General features: G+C 34.0%; 1 protein-coding gene across 1 annotated transcript in view; it reads right to left on the bottom strand.

Moving 5' to 3' along the window:
• LOC150097115 (uncharacterized) overlaps positions 1-19,005 on the bottom strand; it is a 242,470-nt gene that overhangs the window by 149,140 nt on the left and 74,325 nt on the right. Inside the window, exon 7 of the mRNA XM_090407473.1 lies at positions 12,670-12,811. Coding sequence (XP_090263599.1) covers positions 12,670-12,811 — 142 coding nt within the window. The remainder of the gene's footprint in view (positions 1-12,669; positions 12,812-19,005) is intronic.

Raw genomic sequence — 19,005 nt, 5'->3', positions numbered from 1 at the left:
AATTTAGAATACTTATACCTCTATAATTTTTAGGGTCATCTCTACTACCTTTTCTAAAGATAGGATCATAACTGCTTTTTTCCATTCTATGAAGGTGGGGGGGAGAGGATTTACTAGTTGAATAGATTTTATTTAAAAATAATAGGAATCTTTCTTTGAACTTCATTCCTGCATATTTATATAATTCTGAACTTATCTTCTTCAGGTGATTTTCTGTTTCTTGTTTCTTTTAGGCTGATTTCTAATTCTTCTTTAGTTATTTCCTTTTCATTAAATGTTTGCCAGTTATCATTTTTAAAATATTAATCTATCTGCAATTCTGTATAGAAATTTAGAAATTCTTCTCATTTTAATTCAGTATTTAATTTTATGTTTTCTTTAGTATCTGTACTTAAGTGTTTCAAAATCTTATATACATTGGGTCTTATTTTATATAAATTGCGTTCTAAATTAGAACAAAATTTGTTCCATGATTCTCTGGCTTTTTCTGACTACTCTTTTAGTTATTGCTCTTATTCTTTTATAGTTTATTTTCATCTTCTAATCTTTTACTGCTTAACCATTTATGATAGGCTTCTTTTTTCATTTTGATTATTTCTTTGATTGTATAATCCCATATCTTCAGTTTTTTATTTTTATTGAATTTTTTGGTCTTTCCTAAGCTTTCATTTGCTGCTGTATTTAGTATCATTTTTATATTAAGCCATTTTATTTCTATTTCTTCATTTTGTTTTATTTTATCCAGATATTGGTTAATTCTTTGTTCATACAGCCACTATATATTTCTGTCATTTAATAATCTAGTTTTATAAACAAATGTTTTAAATTTTATTTCTGTTCTTGTTATTTGTAGCCATTTAGGCAGTAATCTTAATTTTGATTTAACAAGGAAGTGGTCACTACTTATTTCATATCCTCTGTGAATTCTAACATATAAAGTGAATCTTTAATGTCTTTTCATTTAAGATAAAATAATCTAATGTTGATTTCCATTCTCTTGCTGCACAAGTATTATGTATGTCTTTATGTTTATAGAAATAATTCATTACAATCACATGTAACTAAAGAAGAATTCATTACATGTAATTCATTACAAATATCATCATCATCATCATCATCAAATTCCTGCCATGTACCCTCAAGGGGTGTACAGGATATGATAGTACTACATGAAAAAATTACATCATTATTAGTTTCCTATCTACAATTTTCCTCCAAATGAGTCTGTTACTTGTCAAGACTCTAACATTATCAGATCTTATATTTCTATCATCTAAGGCACTTTGTACCGTATCAATCCACCTATATCTTGGTCTTCCTCTGTGTATGATAATTCTATGGTGACTACATATTCCTAATTAAATACTGTTAATAAAGAAAGTCATGCTGCCTGAAACCATTAGTGAAATAACAAATACTGAGTCAAATAAAGGAAGGCAAATAAGATGCAATCTATGGCCTAGAGATCAGGTTAGCAAGAGATACAATCATGAATGGAGAAATAATAAAAATAAAATAAAATAAATATTAAGCAATTGTAAAACCTCACATGAAATGTTGTTGTATTATGTTTGTTTTTACAAGTTTTACCTAAAATGAAAACAGTATAAAAGATTATCAATGTTTATATAATTACTAAATTCTCTTTGTATGTAATAATTTTGTTACGAAACTTTGTGTTATTCAAATTGGTGTCGAGTGAGTTGTAACATCAGGATATCTTGTGGTTAACTTGACTCCGAAATAGGAATCTCAAGAGATATGCACTTAAGAATGTCATAAATACAGAGTGTGAATGAGAGTAAAAGAAATCAAAGGTAAATAACAGATAAGCCATAATAGAGTTATAATAAAAGGTGCACATAAGATAAGATATAGTATAACAAACATGGTGCAGACAGCATAAAAATAAAGTTATTACACCATAATGACCTAATGAAAATCCAGTTCTTCAATATCTTACTAGGTGCAAGAATTGAGATATAAAAGCTCTTGTTTCAGGAAGGGAAGCATCTTTTTCGTCCCTGGGATCATCACCATTTAAGGCCTACTATCGATCGTCGGTGTGTCTCACATGAGGAGATCCACAGATGTCATTACTGAGAGCTCGGTGGTAAGGAAAAAGGTTCATCGGCAAGAAGGAAATTCATCAACGGAAAAGGGAATTGCATTCGGCTGAGGTCATACGCATTGTCCAGTAAGGGAACTCTGAGGATAAAAGGAAACTGGCGACCAGGACAAAGAAATTGGCAGGAAGGACGAAATAGGTAGACAACAAAAAGAAAAAGAACATTATCACTCAGACAAAGAAATAAATAAGGACTGTCTTGCAAGAATGAATGAATTCTATGGACATTAGCTTGTTGTTAGTTCCCAGGAGAAAGTATAATAACTTCCAGATAATTCAAGCGATGTGTGTCTGTTCCTTATTCAGTAATGTCATGCTGTTTATGATACTTTCAAATTAGTACCTAAAATAAGAATCAATGGACTGTTATCTATAGTGAGCCTTAATTAATATTAACTGAGCTCATGCTTGTCGTGTCTAAGTGCTTATAAGTAGAATTGTCTTGTAATTTTACGAAACTGTAAATGAGATACGAGAAAGAATTGTGAGTGATTTAGGAAACTTAAGTTCAAGATAGAGTCTCACAGAATTGTCTAAGATTGTTTTTTGTGCCTATGTTTAACCACCTTACCAGCCATTATGGATCAAATACGCATTCTCAAAAGTTTCGTATCCATCATATATTTCAATGTAATATCAATGGTATTACAATTTTAATATGCACTTCGCATCCATGGCAACTTGAACGTATATATATATATACGTCCTGGCTGGTAGTGTGGTTAAGAGTTAGATTAAACTTTGTCATTTCTAAGTGTTTTATGGCTTATCTGTTATTTACCATATTTTCTGGTGTATAAGATGCACTTTTTTACCTTAAAAATTCATCTTAAAAATGGGATGCATCTTATATAATGAAAGTAAAGATTGTTTCCTCTTTTCAAAGTCATACGCACTCCCTTTTATGTTCCAAGATCTTTGTAGGCGGTTAATGGTGCAATCAAATTGATGCATGACCTTCACGTGACTTCTAGCGCGTCATTGGCTAAGAACGGGGAGTCCCTATTCAAGTTTCATAATATCTTATCCGAGTAATCAGTTACTGATGTTTATCAGTATTGAGTTGACGTGTTGAGATATTTTGTGTTCAGTTTGATATTTCCACGTAGATTTTAGTGATGGAAAAAAACAGGCGACATTCATATACTTCAAGTTACAAATTGCAGGTTGTAAAATATGTGGAAGAACACGGGAATAGGGAAGCTGAAAGATATTTTGGACCTCCGCCTACAGAAAAAGTTTTTTTCAGGTTTTTTCCAGAAAATTGTATTAAATTTCTTGGGTGCATCATATACATAGGAGCGTCTTATACACCGGAAAATATGGTACCTTTGATTTCTTTTACTCTCATTCACACTCTGTATTTAATGTATTTATGACATTCTTAAGTGGAGATAAAATAAAAGTTATTCCCCTTTTCCTCTGACCAATATTTTTGTGTCAGTCATGACTAACTTACTAACTAGCATAATTTAATTTCCTTACCCTTACTTGGTCAGATACATCCAGGTTTATAGTTTTGGGGATTAGTGCACTGACAAATCAGCCACTCTGTGTTGCTTCCAAAATTTAATGAAGCTCGAAAAATATTTTACAAAGTTTAATCTAACTCTTTTCTGCACCTTTTATTATAGTGAACCTTAATATTAATTAAGGCTCACTATAATAAAAAGTGCAGATAAGATGAGATATAGTAATAAGATGAGATGAGATAAGATAAGATGAGATGAGATAAAATAAGATAAGATGAGATGAGATGAGATATAGAAACTGTAAATGAGATACGAGAAAGAATTGTGAGTGATTTAGGAAACTTAAGTTCGAGATAGAGTCTCACAGAATTGTCTAAGATTGCTTTTTGTATATTTGTATTTTGTATAACAAAAATGGTGCAGACAGCATAAAAATAAAGTTATTACACCATAATGACCTAATGAAAACCCTTCAATATCTTACTTCGCTGGTTGAAAGTTTTACTGGAAACATATCAACCGGTGATTTTTTTTATTCTAAAAACTGTGAGTCTCACCACAGTTATTACCAAGAACTACATACATAATACACAATGACTAGGTTGGGGAATATTCTGGCATTAACACTGTGTTCCAACATAAACATGTGAACAAATTAACATGGAGGGAGGCCACAAAAAATAAAAAACATCTTTTAATGACAATATTATTGTTTATAGTGATATCTTCATTTGGTTCCAAACACCAGAGTATATAGGGGATTTGAAATCAAAAATGATCACCATTTAGTTTTCTCAGGGGATAAAAAATCAACACTGTACTGAAAATAAAAATATATAGAAAAGTCTTAAAAAGAATGAAAAACCGAAAAGCCTTCAGAAGTGAAATGCTGACTCGAGCATGCAAACAAAAATCTAAAGAAAATAGTCACTAATTCACAAATGCACATGGTGAAATTTTACTGAAAACAAACCATGAGAAAACTTTGGTAAGAATACAGAACATAAAGGTCGAGAATTTCATAAAACATTTCAGAGGATGAAAAAGCTTCAAATGAAGGAAAGAGCATGTAAAAAGAGTGACAGATGTGATGAAAAACATTCAACAGGAAAGTAATCAGAAATACATATCAATACCTGAGTTAGAAAAGCCATCAGAAACCTGAAAAGACAGCTGAAGATATTCAAAATGCTCAAATGTTGATGTACAAAGATATAACAGTGCCCGCACTAGATAATTCAAAAGGTAAGGTCAAATCCCAGATGACTGGGGCTCTCACAGTACCATGCAGAAAAAGGAAATTATACCAAAATATGAGAATTACATATGAATTTCTCTAATTACTGTTCTATGTAAGATTTAAGAAAGAAAACTTAACGAGAGGTCAAGAAAATTGTGGAATACAAACCTCAAGAAGAAAAAAATGGCTTCAGACTAAACATAGATTATCAGGATCAGCCTGCACAATAACACGTACAGTTGTGAAATCATAAGAGTAAAAACAAGGATCTGTAATGTTAGTAGATTTGGAAAAGCCATATGACAAGGTGCCAGACAGACTGACTGTTTAAAATTGCTGCAATTAATATGATGTAAATGGAACATTATACTAAGCAACATAAGTTGCAAGTCAGCAGTTAGAATGAAGGATGCACCAAAGTTGGTCTGCTATAAAACCGCACACTACTGCCACCTGGATCACATTATTGAAGAATGGCATTAAATCTGATATCGAATTGAGATGCTGACTTCGGCTCTTTACTTTACGTAGATGAGTTAATACAAGGTCTAGCAGACTGTAAAGAGACAAAATTCATATAAAATTATGTATTCAATTAATCATCAAGAGTCTCCATAGCTTCAAGATTCTCTGACTAAATTGAATAGCTGTTGTAATAGATATGGTATGAAGGTCAGCAATAAAAAGACAAAGACAATGAAAATAGGCAGAATCATTGAAAATGTCAACTGTGTTGTGAATGGAGAACCTGTGGAACAAGTAAAACATTTCAGCTATTTAGGCACGATTTCTACTGAAGATGGTAAATTAAATATAGAAATAGACAACAGAATAAGTAAAGCTGGTATGGTGGGAAGTCAATTGAATAAATTCATATGGAATAAGAGAGAAATTAGTCGGAACACTAAATTAGCTGTGTACAAGACAGTGTTCAAACCAGTTTTAACTTATGGATCTGAGAGCTGGGTCAGAAGTAAAACACTTGACCAAAGACTAGAGACCACAGATATGAGAGCCCTGAGAAAGATTATAGGCGTGAACAGATGGCATCAATGGCAATATCATATTAAAAACGAGGATATTAGGAAAGAACTTGACATTGTCAGCATCCAGGAATGTGTTAGCAGAGCTAATCTCAGGTGGTATGGTCACTTAAACAGAATGGGCGAGGAAAGATTAGCAAAACAAGTGTTCTCTGCCAGGTTGGCAGCAAAACGACCCAGAGGAAGACCAAGATATAGGTGGATTGATACTGTACAAAGTGCTTTAGACGACAGAAATATAAGATCTGATAATGTTGGAGTCTTGACAAGTAACAGACTGATTTGGAGGAAAATTGTAGATAGGAAATTAATAATGATGTAATTTTTTCATGTAGTACTATCATATCCTGTACACCCCTTGAGGGTACATGGCAGGAATTTGATGATGATGATGATGATGATGAGTCTCCATAGCTCAGGTTGATATAGACAAAGCCCTCTGGTTGGAAAGACCTGGGTTTGATTCCCATCCGTAACGTGAGGAACCTTTATCTGGTCTCTTTCGATGAAAGGTGAGTTAGCCGGTCCCATACGGAGGTAGAGGGTTTTTTTCACCCAGAAACTCAGGTTTTTCGTCCCCCAGAACAGGCAAATTGGCCCTATAAACACAATGGATTGCAGTCAGGAATACTAAGATGGGAATATTGAGATGGTGCTGTACCTCCCAGTAAAAGGGCTCACAGCCATGGTATCATCATACAAAATAAATAAATAAAATTAATCATCTGATACATCGTGTTCACCTTCATAGTGCCACCCTAAGTCCAAAATGCACTGGTTCCAACGTTCCTAACACGTGGTATAACAGAACTAGAAATCCTCATCTGTTAACGCGTTTATTCCCTTTGGATGTTTTCTAGTTAAACGGAAACCTTTCATCTTGTTATTGAGCTTGGGGGAAAAGAAAAAAGTCACATGGAAACAAATCGATCAAGTAAGGTGGCTGCTCCAACATTGGAATGCATTTTTAGCTAAATACTTGTGAATTAACAATGTAGAATGAGATGGCGCATTGTCATGATGCAAGATCCAATCATTCACAATCTCTGGATGAATCAGTAAGATACATTTTTGCAACTGTTCAAGGATTTCTTTGTAGTAAATTTGATTGACAGTCGCTCCAGGAGATACAAATTCTCAATGGACTGGGGCATGGCTATCAAAAAAGATGACAATCGTGGTTTTTGTTTTGGACTTGCTCATGCATGCTTTCTTCAGTCTTGGAGAATTTTCCATGTGCCACTCTGAAATTTGGTATTTTGTTTTGAGATCATTCTCAAAAATCCAGCTCCTTCCCAGTAATAACATGATCTAAAAAATTGGATTCAGTTTGAAATCAGTCCAGAATTTCTGTGAAACATTGTGGTGGTGATCTTTTTCATTATCACTGAGATTTTTGGAACCATCTTCGCATTTCCAAATCTTCAGTCAAAATCTTGTGAACAGTGAAATAATTAATATGAAATTATTTGGAGCATTTAAATGTATATTTTCTCAGATGCAGTGTCATACTCACTTTATGTTGTTGTTCATTCTTGTTAAGACAGGCTGCCCTGCAAGTTGCTCATCTTTTGTGCTTTTTCTCACCTCCAAAAACATCTTGCGACATTTAAACACTTGAGCATGTTATAAAGAATCATTACCATACGCTTGCTTAATTTTATTGAATATTTTGGTAGCAATGTCATTCAGTTCAACACAAAAGTTAATCAGATAATGCTGTTGAAGATTTTGCTTCTCCATTTTCATGATGAACATACCAGACATACACTTACTTAAAACATAATAACTCACAGATATTTAGCATGAATGTTCACTATAATATACATCGTTGTCAGTTCAACAGTGCTGCCTGTCGCAATAAAAAAAATCTCATTACTTTTCTGCTAGACCCCTTTCTCTTAAATAAATCCAGTACAAGTCTTCAAGACTTTAACTCAATGAATAAATAACAAATCTGGCATGAAAATCAGCAATAAAAAGACAAAAACTATGAAAACAGGTAAGAACATTGAAATCAGCTGTGTGCTGAATAGGAAACCTATACAAAAAGCAAAATTCATTATTAAAACTTATAGAAACAACTACCGTGTTATAGTAAAACTTCAGTTTAATATAAACTAAAATAATCACTCAACATTTCGACCTTCATATCAAGGTCATCATCTGGAGTATACACATATATATATACAAAGAAACAAGCTATATTACAATCTAATCTTAAGCTCTTCAAGTTTTCCATTGAATATTGGCAACTCTTAGTGGCCACCATCTATACTGTTTTGTTCTAATTTATATGAGTAATTATGTAAGAGCATGTTGCTTTCTATCTTATTACCTTGATGGACGTGCTTCATTCAATATTTCTCCATGAGTGCAGGTCATAAAGATGCCATCAACGATCTCGATCTTGAGCCTTTTTCTTTCATGTTATACCCACAGATTTCACTAATGGGTCTTCCCATCTTGCAGGTGGTCTTTCTGGTTTTCTCTTTATTCTTGGTTGCCAATTGAGTATTCTGTTATTCCTGAGTCTGGCTATATGGCTTGCCCATCTCATCTTGCTTTTGTATACTGCAATTACCACATCTTTTACACCTGATCTCTCTCTCTCTCTCTCTCTTAGTTCTGTATTTCTAACATGTTCCATTTTGCTGATGTTACAAATCCTATGTTCTATTGCACGCAGAGTTATCCTAAGAGTCTTTTCTTCTTTTCTTGGTGTGTTCCATGTTTCTGATCTGTATGTGAGTGATGGAAGAATATAACTATTAAATAGTTTTGCCTTCGCAGAGATGTCAAGATTTGGTCCATGAGTAAGTGATCCAAATCTTGACATCTCTAGTTTATGTCTCTTAATAATTTGTAATCAAAGAGATAATAACAATAACATGATTCTAGCTTTAATGTAGTAAGGTTTTTTTTTTCACCAGAGGTCAGGCCAGGAGTTGTAACAGTTGACCAAATTACTGTAACGTTAGCATACCATGTAGATTGTAACATAGCCTGTTTTCTTTGTGTGTGTGTATACATGTGTGTGTGTGTACTACAGATGATGACCTTGATATGAAGGTTGAAATGTCGAGTGATTATTTTGATTTATATTAAACCGAAGTTTTACTATAACATGGTAGTTGTTTCCATAAGTTTTAATACTGAATGCTGATCATCATGTAAACCATGAAGGAAAAGAATAACAATAAAAACATTTCAGCTATTTACACACGATTTTTAGTAAGGTTGACAAATTAAATATGGAATAGACATCATCATCAACTTACTGATATGTAACCTCAAAGGGGTATACAGGATATTATGATACAACATGAAAACGTTATATAATTATTAACTTCCTATTAACAATTTCCTCCAAATTAATCTATTATCCATAAAAACTTCAATATTATCAGACCTTATATTTCTGTCTTCTAATCATATTCTTACTGTATCAATCTACCTAAATCTTCCTCTTCTAGGCATTTTTCCTGTCATCCTGGCAAAAAAAAAAATAATAATAATACTTGTTTTGCTAATCTTTTCTCTCTCATTTCTGTTTATGTTATGTAACCATACCACTTGAAATTAGTTCTACTCATATATTCCCAAATGATAACATTGTCTAGTTCTTTCCTAATATCCTACTATATGATCTTATGATCTTATTATCAGATGATAATATGATCATATTATCATCTATACTATGATCATCATAATACTCTTATGATCTTTCTCAGAATTCTCAGATCTAGGATTTCCAGTTTTTGAAAGAGTTTATTTCTGACCCAGCTCTCAAATCTATATGTTAAAATTGGTTTGAACTCGGTCTTATAAACAGCAAGCTTAATGTGCTGACTATTTTCTCTCTTATTCCATATAACTTTAGACAGTTGACTTCCTACCATACCTGCTTTGTTAATTCTGTTGCCTATTTTCAAATTCAATTTGCCATCTTAACTAAAAATTGCATCTAAATAGCAGAAATCTTTTTTTACTTTTCTGTAGGTTATTCATTCAGGATGCAGTTGAGATTTTCAATGCTTCTACTTATTTTCGCTGTGTTTGTCTTTTTGTTGAATTTGATATTTGGTATTATACCAAATTTATTACAGCAGTTATGTATTTAGTCAGCAAATCCTCCAGACCTGCACTAGTTTTTTTTTTTTCAGAAGTAAACTCATCTGCATAAAAAGCTGAGATTAACATCACCAATTTTGATATCAGGTTTGATGCCACTTTCCTTTATAATATGATTCATATAGATGATGAATAATAGTGGAAATAATGAGCACCTCTTGTCTCAAACCTCATTTAACATCAAACCATATTCCTGTACATCATTCAAATAGAATGCTGACTTACAACTCAAATATACACTATCTATTGTTCAATATAAAGTCCAATTCACATCATCAAACTCTAGCATTTTGAGCAACTCTTGGTGACTTTTCACATGCCTTTTCCAGATCTACGAAACTTAGATACAGATTCTTGTTACATTCCTACAATTGCTTAACTATTTGCTTAATCGATCCCGAATGACATCTATTTGTCCTGATTCCAGCTTGTTCTTCTCCAATCTTCCCTTCCAAAATTTTTTAGCCTTTTCTTTAGTGTACTTGCATAAATCTTATCAGGAACACTCAGTCAGGAAATTTCTCTATAATTCTCATGTTCAATTTTATTTCCCCCTTTTTATAAATGGATACTATAAGAGCTCTATGCAAATCATCTGGAATTCAAGCCTCTGACCAGGACTTCTGAATCATACAATACAGCCAGTGCAAAACTTTTATACCTCCATATTTGAATATTTCTAATCAAATATCTATCCAGCTGCCTTTCCACATCTCAAGTATTGATAATTACTCCTGATTACATTCATCTTCAATGTTTTCTGCCACCCTGCTGTCATTATTTGTTTCATTTAGCAATCTTTCAAAGCAATTACTACAGACATCTACACATTGATGTCACCTTTATCATCTCTGATTCCTTTTACAACACTCTTTCCTCCTTTTTCAAAGCTTTTTAACAACCTCCAGAATCCTTTCTGTCACCTTTCTGATATTTATCTTCTATGTTATTATCAAAGCCTTCCAGTGACTTTTCATTAGTTACTTTTGATATGCTTTCTTCTTTCCCCCTGACTACCTCTTTATTCCTGATTCCACCGTGAATTTCAGATTTTTCTATTCTTGCTGACTTCACCACATGCCCTCTGGCTGAATCAGTCAATGCATTTTTTTTTTTAGGCTCTGCCACTGAATCTCCAATGTTTGGGTCTTGTTTTCAAATTCTTTAATTTTGTTATGATTAACATTTGTGTATTTAATTTTACAGTTCACCTCTGAAAGCTGTTCAAACTTTGATTCATTTTAAAACTTTCTTACACACTTTTCTTTTCAATATGACATTCAATTTTATCCTGCTCAAAACTAAATAGCAATCACTTCCAATTTCAAATCCTCTATATCCTTGTGTCCTGAACTAGTGGGAAAACATCACTATCAACAATAATGTAATCAATGAGACTTTTCTTATTTCTTGCATCTTCGTTCCAAGTGAATTCGTGCACATCTTTAAGTCAGAACATGGCATGATTAATAACTAATCCAAGCAGTGAACAGAAATCTAGCAGGTGCTTACCATTATTATTATTATTAGTTTTGCTCTTTTCTCCAAATTTTCCCTAAACATTTGTACATGTATGGTAATCATTTCTTACTATGCTGTTTATCCAACAAGACATTTCCTTTTTTCTTTATTTTAGCTGCCTTCTCTAATTACTTGATATATTCCTCCACTTCTTCCTTATTAGAACCCTAACCTCCTATGGAACCATAGGCATAAATAATTCTTATTGTTCAGTTACCAATTCTGACATCAGCCCATATAATTGGTCACCTCTACTTAATATTGTCTGCAATTCTATAAAATTATTCTCATATTTAGTTTTCAATACTATTGCTACCCCTTCTTTTCCCTTCAACAGAATTAGGTAAATCTGGTATGGTAAGTCAACTAAATAAACCTATATGGAATAAGGGGGCAGTCAGTCAAGAATACAATATAGTATTTAATACAATTTCAACTTAGGGATCTGAGAGATGTGTTAGAAATAAAAAAATTGATCAAAGACTAGACATTACAGATATGAAAGTCATGGAAAAAATCAGAGCAGTGAACAGATGCCAGAAGTGGCAGAATCAGAAAGGAATGTATCAGAATTAGGCTATCTGAGCAGAGTTAATCTAATATGGTCACTTAAAAGAAAAAGAGCAAAACAGGTATTTCATGCAAAGATGAAGGTGAAATAAAGACCCAAAATACAGAAAATGAAGACCCAGATTAATCTGGAAGAAATCTTTTGATAGAAAGTTATTATTAATGTAAACTTATCATGCCATATTATCATAGTATCCTGCGCAAATAGTATCCTTATCATAGTATCCTGCATCAAATTTCTGATATTTACCCTTTAAGGGTAAATATCAGAAATTTGATGATAACAGAATTAATAACTAAAATAGTATGGCTTTAAGGTCTCAAAGGTTAAAACTTCCAGGTACAGTTAATCCATTAAATGCTCTTCTATTTATTAGTTAAAAACCAAATATGGCGACTGCAGAAAAAAAAAAAACAGATAGATTTATCCTTGAAAAAATTTTAAGGCGATATATATTTGATCCATTTTGGCCAGCAGGAAGGTTAAATAATATTTCTTAATAATTATTATGGAAATATGATCAAATCATAACAATAATGATAATAATAATAATTTATTACCTTGATGTAACCTATTTATTTGTGGACGTCGATTTGCTCCACCATATACACAGGTGCTTCTGATCTGTGAATATTTTTCAAAAACAGAACTAACCTCACCAATCTGTTGAGCGAGTTCCCGAGTTGGAGCAAGTACAAGTACCTGTCAAAGAAGGTTAATATTAACATAAAATTAATATTCATAAAGTACACTACCATTAAATGGTTTTAGATTAATTTCAGAACTTACTTTCTGATGCTACAAATTAAATTGTGGCAATGAATTAATAGTAAAATACAGTATACATGCAACTTAATTATAACAAAAGATTCACTATAACAAACTATGGACAAGACCAGGCCTAATTCCTGTAAATCCAATGGTGTTTTAATAGTGAAGAATTTAAGGAGACACAACACATGTGTTAGAATAATTGCAATCATTAGGAAAACATACATATGTACAGGATACAAGCTACATGACAATACCCTATACAAAAGTAAGGTGAATCTAAATGTTTGTTAATTATTTACCCTAGCCTGACCTCTGGAAAAAAAAAAAAAACTACATTAAACAAAGTGTAACCACACTAAGGGCTTGTATGTAACTGTGGTAAGTGTTTTGTTTTCAAAGTGTTCTGTGAAATTTAGCTAAAGAGGGGTACTATTAATTGCAGTACTATTAATCTGTTGGTATACTTTTTTTTGCCAAGTAAAGTACCCTTCCCATCAGTTTTTCAAATCACTCTCCCTCCCCCCTTCTCCTGGACTGACTTATGCTAATGTTAGAAGTTTAATAGAGTGTCAAACAGCACTAGGAAAAGATGTAAAATAGTTATGGAGACAACTACCGTGTTTGAATAAAAACTTTAGTTTAATATAACTAAAATCTACATTTGATGTTTCGACCTTTATGTCAAGGTCATCTTCTGGAGCATACAACCATACACAGACAACAAGCTACACTACAATCAAACTGGTTTGTTAGAGTTACTGACCAACCACTACAACAATTGTTGGCCTGACCTCTGGTGAAAAAAAAAAAATAAATATATAAAATAAAATAAAATAAAAATAAAAAAATTATACATCAATGCTAGAATACTATTATTAGTGTTATCTGTTGGTTGTAGAAATACACTGGGCGCAACAACAAGTTTATGTATCTATCTATATACATATATTAAATCATGATTATAAATGTACATTCCAGCCAGTTGGTATGGAATGGTTTCTAATACTAGCTGAAGATTGGCTAGAGTCCTGACTTATGCTGGATCGTATATATTAGGTAGGCTGAATGTGTGCCATCCAGATCCTTGGAATTTTCATGCCATCTTTGTTGTTGATATTTGGGTGGTTTATCAGGATTTTGCAGGCATCCTTAAATTTCCTTTCATACCAGGTTTTTGTATGGTGTAAAGAGAGGGTGCTTTTCCAGTTGATTTGGTGTAAGGTGTTGAGCATGTGATCTGAGAGGCCTGCTTCACCATAATGGTTATATTTAATGTGTTCTTTCTTACATATAGGGATTGTCCGTCCTGTTTCACCAATGTATGGTAAGTTACAGGTGCAGCAGATGCAACAGACTCCAGGATGTGCCAATGGGAGGAAAGGATCCTTAAAGGAGCTGAATATGGTTTTAAGTTTAGTGGGTGGCTTGAAGGTGGCATTGAGGTTATAATGCTGTAGGATTCTGTTGATTTTTTCTGATAACCCTTTAATGTATCGGATGGCTATGGTTTAACTGTAATCTAGATTCGTTTTTGTTGTTGTTTTATGGAGTATTTTATGAATAGTATTTTTGTTATAGCCATTATTTACGAATGTGTTGCTGATGATTTTTAGATCTTTTTTTCTCCCTCTTTTACCTTGCGGTGTTGAGGGTTAGTTAATCATCGGACCTCAAACTGATCACAGGTTAAGGTTGTCAGCCCTATGCACTGGTGTATCCTATGTCCGTAGTGTTGAGTTCTCAAGGCAGGTTTGCCTGCTTTGCAGGATGAAAAACCCAAGGATAAACTGGGGAAAAAACCTACTGTCCATGCACAAGAGGCTAACATGGCTATGGCTGAGGAAGATCCTTCAGCTCCTCACATCACCGATGGTAATCGAACCTAGGACACTCCTTCCCCAGGCATATGGTTGCGAAAATTGAATTTCATATTGTAAAGGAAAACATGTAATACAGTTATAAAGTGAACTGTAGACCAAAATACACAAACATTATTCAAGAAAAAATGAAAGAGTTTGAGAACAGGAACAAACCTTGGAGATTCAGTGGCAAGTCCTGAAGAAAACGTTGATTCAGCCAGAGAGGCATGTGGTGAGGTTGTCTGCAAGGATAAAAAAATCAGAACTCCATGGTGGACACAGGAAGATAAAGATGTAGTGAAGCAAAAGAAGAAAACATATCAGAAATTCTTGGCTAATAAGTCAGCTTGTGCTCTTAAAGAATACAGAGACAAATGAAAGAAAGCTAAACACTGCGTAAAACTAGCTAAACAAAAGTCATGGGAAGACTAGTCAGAACACAGAAATAAATATCAGGAAGGAAGCAAAATATTCTGGAGGTTGTTGCAAAAGCTCAGTAATGGAAGAAAGAGTCCTGTAAAAGATATTAGAGATGATAAAGGTGACATGAAACTGGAGAAAAAGATATCCTTGATGTATGGAGTAATTACTTCGAAAAATTGCTAAATGAAACAATCAGTGACAGCACAGTGGTAAAAAACAATCAAGAGACATGCAATCAAAAATACATATCCATACTTGAAGTAGAAAAAGCCATCAAAAGCCTGAAATGTGGAAAGGCAGCTGGAGTAGATGATATTCGAACAGAAATGCTCAAGTATGGAGGTATAAAAGTCTTACAGTGGCTGCACTGCATAGTTCAGAAGGCTTGGACTGAGTGATGAATCCGGATGATTAGAGTAAAGCTCTCATAGTGCCCATATATAAAAAATGGAAATAAAACTGATGTGAGAATTACAGAGGTATTTCTCTTACTGAGTGTTCCTGGTAAGATTTATGCAAGTATACTTGAGAAACAGTCGAGAAGGATTGTGGAAGGGAAGCTTGATGAAGAACAAGCCAGATTCAGGCCAAATAGAGGCTGTCAGGATCAGATTTTCACTTTACAACAAACAGCTGAGAAATCATGGGAATATAACAAAGATGTGTACAGTCATCCCTCGATTTACGCCCGTTCGAGTTACGTCTTTTCAAAGATACGTCCGTGATCCCATAAGGGAATAAATAAGAATTTTCGGCTATATATAGAAGCATATCCCTCAGCACTGTGACTATAACCACTAAGTCGCCTTGTTTCTCTTTTCGAGGAGAAAAGAGAAACAAGGAGAGATAATTAAACGGTTCACAGTGAAGGGTCCTGCAGAAATGTTCTCTGCAGTTAGCAATGTTCTCAAAATGATTGAAGACATGGACCCCAATGTTGAATGCTACTTATTAGTAGAAACGAAAGTACATGATGCATCTGTTTGCTATGAACAAATTTATGATAAAAAGAAAAAAGAAATAAGCAAAGCATATTTGAATAGTGGCAGTAACAAACAGTCCAGTTTTATAATAAGATTTAAAAATTAAAATGACAGTATACTTATTACGGTTAAGTCCCTGACCGCTATAACTCTGTTGATTAAATGTATTGATTTACGTCCTGACGGATGGAATGGAACCCGGACATAAGTCGAGGGATGACTACATTTGAATTTGCAGATCTGGAAACGGCATATGACAAGGTGCCAAAAGGAAAGCTATTCAAAACGCTGACAGTTGCATGGTGTCAGAGGGGGAACTACATCAAGCAATATTTAGCCTTTATTTGAGTTGTAAATCAGCAGTTAGAATTGAAGGAAGTATAGGAAGATGGTTTAATGTTAAATCTGGTGTCAGACTAAGATGAACATTATCCTCTCTGTTATTCATTATCTGTATGGATCACATTATGAAGGAAAGTGGTATTAAACCTGATACCAAAATTGAAGATGTAATCTCAGCTCTTTGTTTTATGCAGATGATGTTATACTTCTAAATAAAATCACTACAAGTCTGTAAGATTTCCTGACTAAACTGAATTACCAGGCGTGCTTAAGGATCAAAGCTGTATAACTGAGAGGAGACCTCCACATAGCCTTTAAAGGAATGCGGAGAACCAACCAGGGCTTCTGACATAATGTCCAATCCTCACCTTCTCGTGGTGCACCCTGTTGGGTACCTACCTGGATACTGAATGAACGAGGATGGGCTTGCAATTTGTCTTAGCCGACCAAATTGTATTCTTATTGGTTAAACCAAAATAAAAAGTGATGGTACAACATGACAGAATTTTATTCTGGGGCATCGCCCGGTTAAACAAGGCTCCCGTTGTTATCGCCAGGGAACCAGGTCGAACAGCGAAAAGTCAGTTACTGGAACAAATCTGAAAACACACCCCAACTCAACATCATCAGAATTAAAGATCGGTACTATCAACGTAACAAGCCTCAATGGCAAAGAAATGGAGCTAGCTGAGGAATTAGATAAGTACCAGATCGACATAATAGGGGTGACTACAACAAAAAAAGACAAAAACTGGTGAGATCTTTCTGAGCAATAAATACAAAATGTTATATTCAGGCAATAACAATCAAGGAAAAAAAGGAGTAGCCATAGTATTCAACACTAAATACGAGGCTAATCTTCTTGAATAGCAGGCAGTCTCAAGTAGAGTGAGGTGGGCATGTATGAGAATGGGGAACTGGACAATGAGACTTATTTGTGACTATGGTCCCACAGAAGGTTCTACTAAGGCAGAAGTGGAGGAATTTTTTGAGGCTTTAGAGAAAGCAACTGACACAATGAAAAAGGAAAAGTTGGTCATTGTTGGGGATCTGAATAGCAGAGTAGGAAATGACTGAGAGACATACAAAAATATTTTGGGAAAATTTGGAGAAAAGAGCAAAGCTAATAATAATGGCAAATACCTGTTCGATTTCTGCTCAGGACATGGACTGGTTATTACTAACACCATGTTCCAACATAAAAATATGCACAAATTCACATGGAGAGAAGAGGCAAGGAATAAGAAAAGTCTCATTGACTATGTTAATGTTGATAGTGATGTTTTCTCCCTGGTGCAGGACACCAGTGTGTACCGAGGATTTGAAATTGGAAGCGATCACTATTTAGTCTTGAGCAGGATAAAATTGAATTTCATATTAAAAAGAATAAGATGTAAGAAAGTTTTAAAGCGAATAAAAGTTGAGCAGCTCTCAGATGTGAACTGTAGACTAACATACACAAAGATTATTGAAGAAAAAATGAAAGAGTTTGGGAACAGGAATCAAACCTTGGAGATTCAGTGGCAAACTCTGAAGAAAACATTGATTGATTCTGCCAGAGAGGCATGTGGTGAGGTTGTCTGTAAGGATAAAAATATCAGAACTCCCTGGTGGACACAGGAAGTTAAAGAGACAGTGAAGGAAAAGAAGAAAGCATATCAAAAGTTCCTGTCAAATAAGTCAGCTTTTGCTCTTAGAGAATACAGAGCCAAATGTAAGACAGTGAAACACTGCATAAAACTAGCTAAACAAAAGTCATGGGAGAACTTTGGCAAGAACACAGAAAATAAATATCAAGAAGGTGGTAAGATATTCTGGAGGTTGTTGAAGAGGCTTAGAAATGGAGGAAAGAGTGCTGTAAAAGGAGTTAGAGATGGTAAAGGAAGTATGGAGCAATTACTTCGAAAAATTGCTAAATGAAAGCAGTGATGATAGCACAGTGGTAAAAAAAACACTGACCAGGCATGCAGTCAGGAATACATATCCATACTTCAAGTAGAAAGAGCCATGAAAGGCTTAAAATGTGAAAAGGCAGGCAGGAGTAGATGATATTCAACCAGAAATGCTGAAGTATGGTGGTATAAAAGTCTTACAGTGGCTGCACTGCATAGTTCAGAAAGACTGGACAGAGGGACGAATTCCCGATGATTGGAGTAGAGCTCTAATAGTGCCCATATATAAAAAGGGAAATAAATCTGAATGTGAGAATTTCAGAGGTATTTCCCTACTGAGTGTTCCTGGCAAGATCTATGCAAGTATACTTGAGAAACGGTTGAGAAGAATTGCAAAAGAAAAGCTTGGTGAAGAACAAGCTGGATTCAGGCCAAATAGAGGCTGTCAATATCAGATATTCACATTACGATAAATAGTCGAGAAAGCATGGGAATATAACAAAGATCTGTATTTAAGTTTTGTCGATCTGGAAAAGGCATATGACAAGGTGCCAAGAGAGTAGCTATTCAATACGCTACAATATGGTGTCAGATGGGCATTATATCAAGCAATACTTAGACTG

Source organism: Typopeltis vanoorti, chromosome 17 (assembly GCF_054136105.1).
Source record: "Typopeltis vanoorti isolate ZY-2024b chromosome 17, IOZ_Tvanoo_1.0, whole genome shotgun sequence".
Taxonomy (NCBI): Eukaryota; Metazoa; Arthropoda; class Arachnida; order Uropygi; family Thelyphonidae; genus Typopeltis; species Typopeltis vanoorti.
The sequence above is the reverse complement of the archived record's forward strand: the minus strand, read 5'-3'. Positions and strand labels throughout refer to the sequence as shown.